Source organism: Anarrhichthys ocellatus, unplaced genomic scaffold, assembly GCF_004355925.1.
Source record: "Anarrhichthys ocellatus isolate YVR2014 unplaced genomic scaffold, GSC_Weel_1.0 scaffold81, whole genome shotgun sequence".
Classification (NCBI taxonomy): Eukaryota; Metazoa; Chordata; class Actinopteri; order Perciformes; family Anarhichadidae; genus Anarrhichthys; species Anarrhichthys ocellatus.
Genome location: NW_022280111.1, coordinates 8,512 through 17,015, shown reverse-complemented (window position 1 = coordinate 17,015; position 8,504 = coordinate 8,512). Strand labels below are relative to the sequence as shown.

General features: G+C 42.5%; 1 protein-coding gene across 2 annotated transcripts in view; it reads left to right on the top strand.

The window, feature by feature from the left end:
* The window catches only part of rspo2 (R-spondin 2), a 58,621-nt gene extending 54,299 nt beyond the window's left edge, over positions 1-4,322 (top strand). For both annotated transcript variants that reach the window (XM_031874500.1, XM_031874499.1), the window contains exon 6: positions 2,819-4,322. In XM_031874500.1, the coding sequence (XP_031730360.1) occupies positions 2,819-2,934 (116 nt within the window). In that variant the 3' untranslated portion in view covers positions 2,935-4,322. The remainder of the gene's footprint in view (positions 1-2,818) is intronic.
* Positions 4,323-8,504: the final 4,182 nt, after the last annotated feature.

Genomic DNA, 8,504 nt, shown 5'->3' with positions numbered 1-8,504 from the left:
TGTGTGTGTGTGTGTGTGTGTGTGTGTGTGTGTGTGTGTGTGTGTGTTATGAGTACTGTTATAGGGAGCGTAAAACTCTTTGGATCACAGATCTCCTGCCCAGCCCTGAACTAGCCAGGAAAAGTACTTTTTTTTTTTTTAGTAATCCCTCACATATATATATATTTGTGTTTCAAGCTATTGCTGTAAATGCCGGCCTTTTCAGTTTAAATGCCGCCCTGTGTCCAAGAAATGGCCCACGAAGGCTTTGCACGTTGCAGAGGGGGTTTAATGCCGCACCACGCACTTTATTGCCGTCAAATGTAATTCATCTAGAGTTGATTGCACTGAAAGCCGTGTTTGTCAGGCCCCTAGCAACACTGTTTTGAATGAAAATTACCGTCTTTAAAGAGCAATTAGGAAAACACACCTACAGGCCAAATGCCTTTCAGCTCCAGATTTACTTTAACAAACATTATTGTACCGTAAGCCGTGCAAAGAAATCTAAAGTGGCATCAGCTAAACAAGTGTACAAAGTCCTCTGGTAATATTTTTTTCAATTGAAGGCCATGAGAGTTTGATGGAAGAGATGTTGTTTTCCAAGGGTGACTTAGCGCTGTGTGCGAGAAACTTTATAGCCGTAGTTCGGATTGGCAACGTGACTCAAAATAACAAGATTAGATTAATTGCAGGAAATAGCTCTGAGATGGTTTTGATGTTTGCATGCATCTGTATTATTCATTGGGAGACCCTATTAGCAGAGCAATATCTTGCTTTCTCATGCGTGTCGGCTTAAACGAGTGAATATTTTCAAATCTACCTCACGGTGTGGCTGTGAGAATGGAGGAATAGGTCTTTTGTAGGGGGTGCTTAAAAGGCCACTGCAACGCCAGCACATATGAGACGGCAATTAGAGATAATGCCGCATTTTACACGCCGTTACCTGTTTTTCGTGCAAGAAAAAGACCCAGGATCAAGCAACCCAACGAGAGGGGGCTTTGTTTTTTCTGTAGCCTCCCCCCTCAGCGAACCATAGCGTGGCTAGTTTCTTTGTGTTCTAGATCAGCATCCAGATAGCGTCTCATCATCCAAGCCTTACTCCACTTTTCCCCCCATTAGTTTGACTTTTCCCTTAAATTCCCTCACACTCACTCCCCCTCGCACACATACATCTCGTACACACACCTCGTTATCTTATTTGTGGCCTTGGCAGCCAGATTGTTGCCTTGCGGTTCGGTAGCCGGAGTTTTCTCTGTCACAGAGAGCAGTGGGTGCCGAGCCTCCACCACACAAGCTTCCATGAGAGCAGGAATTCAGCTCCCAGCATGCCTTGCGCGTCCAAGGGAAACCTGGGATGGATTAACCTTGGGCTGGGGGGACCTTTCCAACTTGGAAAGAGAGTTATGCAACTTCCCATACTTATCTCCCCTCTCTATTGCAGTGACAGGGAAAAGTGTTGGTCTGAACAGACATTTGTTTAAAACTGAGGTTGAGTCCTGAGGGTTGGAGCAAACCAAGACCTGATTGGTGATGTTCCCGCATATAAGGTTCACTTCTTTCTGTAATGCAGCCTTTTTTTTATTGGCAGTTGCAGAAGTGCAAGGGCTTTTTATGAATCTTCAGGAGACATCAATCCTCAAAGCACACTTTGATTCTTTTTAAGCAACTTGCAGTTAAAATTATTTTTTCCCCCTCAAGTGGTTATCTTCCTATTCCATCACCTTTTTCAAATGTTCCCAACTTTCAGACATTGTAATCAAATCCAAGCCCCAAATTCGGAGTACTCCAGCCCAAAATAAGCAGGTTGAGTTCACATAATCCATTCCACAGCAGCCCGTTTCATGACTGCTTTTACATACCGCCGTTTTACGGTCAAATCAATAGAAGTGGAGCTCACAGGTCATCAATTTGTTGCTTGCTTGAAAAGCAATGTTTTGCACCCTGTCAATATGTTGCATCATCACCAGCAGTGTTTTTTTTGGCAAGACATATTCCGACCAGATGATCAGGTATAAATTTAACATTGACAAACCGTCACTAGTACTACAGCCCTGCTCCTCGTGCACTTAAAGCAAATATGCTTAGTGCAGCATCGCACAGCTGCCAACACTCTCTTTATAGCGAGGCCAGGTCAATGAGGTTGTGTGATGGAACTGTTACTCTGTGTGGGACTGCATGGGTCTTTTCACAAACAAAATACCTGATAAATGCTGACATTTTGGGATTTTTTTTTCTTTCCTTAAGGAGGCCTCAGAGCTTCTTGTCAGTCTCCCTATAAGGACTTAGCTAACAGTAGTACACATTTTGTTGTCAAAAGTGCAGAGAATTTATTGGAATACAGGCTTGGTGGATTACAATCAGGGCCGAGTGACCCACTTGGCCCAGAAACCAACCAACACTCATAAACTGCAATGTTACGTGCCAAAGGTTTGATGCAGCAATTAGATCAAACACAAATTAAAACAAAAAACAAACAAATTAAAATAGTACAGAGATTAAAACTGAATTTTGACACTGAATTTACCGTTCCAGTTCTTTACAGTGTTTCAAACTGATTTACAATTAATCAAGTTGCCACAGAGTAATTGCCACACAGACAACCTTTGGCCTTCAGGGCCCCTGAGGGTCTGGGGCCCCAGGACAGTTGGCCACTTTTCTCTGCTGGTAATCCAGCCTTACTCGTCATGTAACATGTGCTCAAGAAGCGGATCACATGACACTGAGTGGAAGCACTTTGACACGAGGTTGAGCGAAACACAGGGTGGTCGTTACTGAGAGAATCTAACACGTGTGGGTGATGCTGATTATAAAGGGATAACCATTTCTCTCTTGTTCCCAGGTGGCTCAGGGAAGCCACGATCCAAAGAACCAAAGAAGAAGAACAAGCAGAGGCTGCGGTTTCGGGCCCAGAACCAGCACAGCGACCACTTGGCCTCTGCGCGCTCCAGCCAGTGAGGACTGAAACCACGGACTTCCCATTGAACAAAGAAGCAACGCAAAGCTGCTAGCCGCTGCTGCTGCACCCATATTCTGACCGACGACTATCACGAACCCCACCGTCCCCCCCACCCGTCCCCCGCCACCCCCCACCCTGCCCACCAGGACACAACCATGACTCATAAGTCCGTCGCAACAAAAAAACACACGTCTAACGTACGCTATTAGCATCGACACACTAAACACACGCTTCACGCCTCCCGCTGCTTCTCCCCCCTGCTGCAGTGACCAGCCAGGTGACTCTGTTCTCTCAGCCCCGCCCCTTGCCTTGCCTTGTGGACCTTTACAGTTGACATTACTGAACTCATTTCCTGTCATTAACAATGTCATTAACCGTGCAGGGTGATGGAAGACGGAGGGGTAACCAGAGACTGTGGAGGCAGGAGAGCCGGATAGAGGGAGGTGGATAGGAGAGGTAGGGAGGTAGTTGGCAAGCTACACAGCTTTCAGAAGGGGTAGGGGTGGGGGTGGGGGGTTTGGATCAGGGAGGACGACAAAAAGAACGAGGATGATGAGACGAAAGAGATTCGGCTGAAGCAAATGATGCTGATGGACAAGAAAATGGCATCTTGAACTGAGAGAGACTGTTTTTTTGTTCCTATATATTTATGTCAAAACTATCCTCATCTTCCCCTCTCAATGGAGACGGAGCGTTCCCATGTGTGGCCTTTATGTTATGTACATTTTTTGAGAGTAATATTAAAGAAATTACCATGCATAGTTGCAAAGTATTTTATTCTCAGCACACTGTTTACTGTTTACGTTCAGACCGCTTTTTGCTCTAACTGTATAGTGTGGATAAAAAAAAAGAAGAAATTTAGTTGTTCAACTAGCATGGCAACAGGATCATGTGTACATAGTTTATCTAATTATGAAAGCTTATTACTGTATTTTCAGTATTGACTTGTTCACCGTTAAAAAGGTTGTAATACCAAGCTACAGATTAAAATGATTAAAAACAAATAATAAACATAGCCGCCACATAGCTATTTCATTTATATGGTATATATTTGATTTATTTATTAATTCTATTTTGTACTTTTTTGTTCAGTGAGAACTTTGGCCTCATGCTGTTACTCTTATATGCTGAAATATTCTTTGAGTTCCCTATAACAGTGCATATCGTTAACACGTGGAAAAGGTTTTTGTCTGATGTCACGCAAAGTGTTGTATTGCATTCATTTGACCTCATCTACTGATTTCAATGTTTCAAAGTAAGATGAAAAAAAGATAAAACTATGCTTTGACATATTCTAGGTTTAATGATTAGGATCCAGCAAATGTATGGTCATAGGAGTGCATATGTGTACATCGTGTTTTATTAAAATACATTTCATGTGACTGTATCACGAAGCCTTTCATTATTGTCTTTGGCTGTATTATATGGAGCAAAACTCCGAAACTGCCGTTTTCTTGTCTCACTTCAGTGTACAATTATGTGATTTCCAAAACACTTGTGAAATCCATCATGTCGTGCTGCATGACACAAGTGCTACCTCCAGCCAAAGGATTGGATATGGTCGATTGGGCCTTAACAGCATGACAGTACTGTTAAGGGTTTGTAATTCACTATGACTCATGAATGGTACAAAACCAGCGCATGTCGTTGGTGGCTCATTCATTCCCAACATCATACCGTAATGCCCTAACAACATGTATTTGGCTGGGCCACTTTGGCTTTCATCACGCACACACATTGGATCACCTCTTTAAGCGATGCGTGTCGCACTTATTCACTTTTGTGGTGCTCAAAACATCAAATAAACACATTTTTTAAAAGTCTTCTCCAGGCTGAATCTGCCTGCCGCATGTGCAAGGAGAAAATGTTTTAATGCAAGTCACGGCTAATTAAGCCCGAGATCCACACTGTATAATCATTGTCCCAAAAGGGGAAAAAAAAAAAGAAGCTGAATCTGCCGGACAGCTTATGGATGCACAGTAGCAGATGAATCATCACACTGTGTCACATATACATCATCCTGGGAGACACAGACCACAGTCTTCCTGCTCTGGTTAACCCCCCTGAAGTCACACATGATATTTCCATAGGGAGGCTGTCAGTGCTGAAATACCCCACTCTTTATATGCTCCATGTCTATAACACAGAGCAGTTTCAGTGCCTGAACATCTTTCACAGGTGTTCAAAGTGGCACAAGAGGCTATTCATTTTCACAGCTTAACACTTCCACCGAGTGACATTTGCGCTATGGAGTCCCGAAACTGACAAAATGCAGTAAAAGGTTAGTAAACAAAAAAAAAATTGAACAGACCCCATTGTAAATAAAGACCAATAAGCTATATAGCTAAAGCTAACTTCTGTCCAGTCAGTGCATGTTTTGCTATTCGAACACAAACTGCATATCGCAAAACATTGTGGTTTTAAAGAGACAAGAAATTAAATCTCACACATCTACAAAATGTCAAGGATTCAAAGACTTTCATTTTGGTACTCAATGCACAGTGCAGACATGCACTTCAAGATGAAGATATTGTTATGAAGCATGTTGCCTGACAGCCTGGTCTCACCAAATGGCTGTGACTAACACACCAAGTAATTTAGCTTTTTATCAATGCGCAATTTTTGCATGATTTTCAGCCAGGAGACCAGAGACCAGTGCTTAGCTCATGTCTAGAAGTAAATTCAATAAAAATCCTTAATTAATCCCAAACCATGATATTCTCCTTTACCTAACAAAGTATAGTTTTGTTGCCTAAACATAACCAAGTAGTTTTTAGTTTGAATTCACAATGTTAACCACGTGTTTAAAATGTGACCGTGTGTCCGTATGTGAGCGGTTGGGAATGAGAACGGTGGAAAATGACACACAAAGCACTTAAAATGCATGATGCGAAAAAGTCCTTAAAAAGTGCGTGCTATCTATACACCTTCCCATCAGATCAGGTTGTGTCTGCTAAGTAGCGCTAGTTAAGTCACGTCTTTTGCGTTAGCTTCCCGGCTAAAACACCTGAGCTGCTGTTACAGTGATGCAGGGGGTATAAGTAAAGAATTACATTTAGACTAGTTACTGCAACAATGTCTTTTTTGAGTATTTAAAAATTCTGTTATTTTACTTTTACTCAAGAATTATTTATCACAACTATTGTACTTTGCTACATTTCAAGTTGCATCAGTTACAGAGTAAAAACAAAACTCATGTTAAAAAATCCTGATAAACCGCGTGGGCATGTGTGACGCCCCTCCCACGGTCTTGGAGGCAGTCCTGGCCAACATCAGCAGGCAGTTGGCTGACAAGGGAGGGTCATCAGCTTGATTAGGCTCACCTGGGCCTTCCGGGCTATAAAAGCTGGTCCATGTGCTTATTGTCTCTGCCTTCCTACAGCTGACATCCACCCTGCGGCACCTTCTTATGGTTCTGTGCCTGCAACACTGCCACAGCACACATTCATGCATTACTTCCATCGTTGACTTAGCTGATCTGCACACACCATTGTTTGTGTTAACTGTAGTTTTAATGAGTTGTGTTGCTTTTAAGTACAACCTTGCTTGGACTCCCTTCTTGTAACATTCCCTGAGCCGGTGTGTTACAGAAGAAAGGAGGTAAATCAGCAGCTGCAGCAGAGAACAAGCCGCAGGTGTGTCTGCATCCGCTGGAGGGCGGAGCTCCAAAGATAATGCGTTATAAATATTTGCAACCATCGAGTTCACGACCCGGGGCCAATTCAAGCCCAATCAAATTAAGGCTCACATATGGGGTTTAGTTACAATTAGCATTATTGTCTAATCTTTATAAGTGACTGATTTAATACACCACCCGGCAAGCATGCAAAGTGACACACCCACGATGTCCGTGACCTGTAAGTAGATGCACGCCGTGTCTGGCTAACACACAATGCTAAATACTAAATGCTAAAATGCTCATGGTGGATTCTCTACGGGTGTCTTCTGTGTTCACTGAGGGACTTCTCTTCAGTGAGGTATTTGAAGACTTTCTGCCGTTTAGACAGGTGAGTATAACAACACTCTGCTGAAGTCTCCAGATCTGAATGTCAACAATTAACTTTGTTGTGTCAAAACCTTAGAAATATGGTTACAACTGTCCCTGCTCTCGTTTGCTGTATGAAATGTGTTAATGTCCTCGTCTGCTTTGGAAATGTTTTATTCTACTGTTGATTCTAAAATACGTTTCAGATGTCGTGGTGTCCATACTCGCTTTATTTATTGTCTAGTATTTTTACATTGTTTTATTTATTTTCTGCAGAGTGCTCCTCTGTTGGTTTTGGACATCAGGAGACTTGTTGCTGATGTTGTTCCACTTGCAGTACTTTTACTTGTGTATGTACATTCAAGTACTCTTTCAGCCTACAGCAATATGCAGTGCAGTATGTGGATGATAATTGATGACAGCTAGCCAATTTAGTCCTCTCAATTGCTCCACTGATGTTACAAACACACACTGGACCCATCAATTCCCTGCACGGACATGGCCATCTCATTTGTGCAAGGGAAAATAGGCAATGTGGTGAGGAAAAGTTACATGTGTGTCAGAAAAAAATAAATGAGCTACTTAAAAAAATCTAAAGAAAAGTTAAATACTTTATATTTTATTTAATCAACTGACTTTTTGTAAAGGGGGAATAAAAAGCTTTTGGATTGTGTTCATTTAAATTCTTGACTCGTCTTCTAACCTTTTATCACATCTTGTCGGTTTCGGGGCTCTGTATTGCCCTACATTTCTGTCACAAAATTAAATATTCTTTTTACATGTGAGGTCAAAAGGCTCCTCAGGCCCACCGGTGAAAGAAGCAAAGCAAAAATGACATTTGCTGGGAAAGGAATACGACGTAGATGTTGCGAGTTGTTTTTTGAAGACATCTGCTGCTGGTTACGAGTTAATGAACGATTCACAGATGTCATCCCCTGGGCCAGACTATCACTGCTCCAGACTGAGGGATTAAACCTTAAGGCTTACGGAGAGGAACTGCACTGAAGTGGATTCATTAAGCACAAGACCACCAACTACAGCACACGTTGCAGCGTCTGCAATGGAAAAAAAAAAGGAGAGGGATACAAAGAGAATCCCATCGCACATATCGAAGGAATGAGCTGCTTTATTCCACCTCACCTTTCCCCTCTGACATCAATCCACTCGTTTTTTTTCTCCTACTGCTGTGAGAAGCAGGACACTGATGGTATTCTCTGTGTTGTTAGGAGGGCGAGCAGTCATCCACACATCAGAAGGAACGGTCCTCCCTGTGTAAACCACTTCTGTAAACTGTATGTGTGCACATAGGCCTCTGCATGTGCGCGTGTTTAAATTGTTTGTGCTGAATGTGGTTAGGTGGCTGAGTCTGAAGCTCCCTTTTAATCTGACAGAGCATTTTCATTAGTTCTGTTGGGTCCTATTATTAAAGCCTGCTTCAAAGGCACGACAAGTGAAACCACGGACAGGAAATGACCCAGTGGGCTCTACACTGTATGGATCAGCGATCGCAATCCGTGTTATTATAGCAGGTTGATTTGGCACATAAATGCGTCTTATTGAACACACTGCATGTACACAAGACAG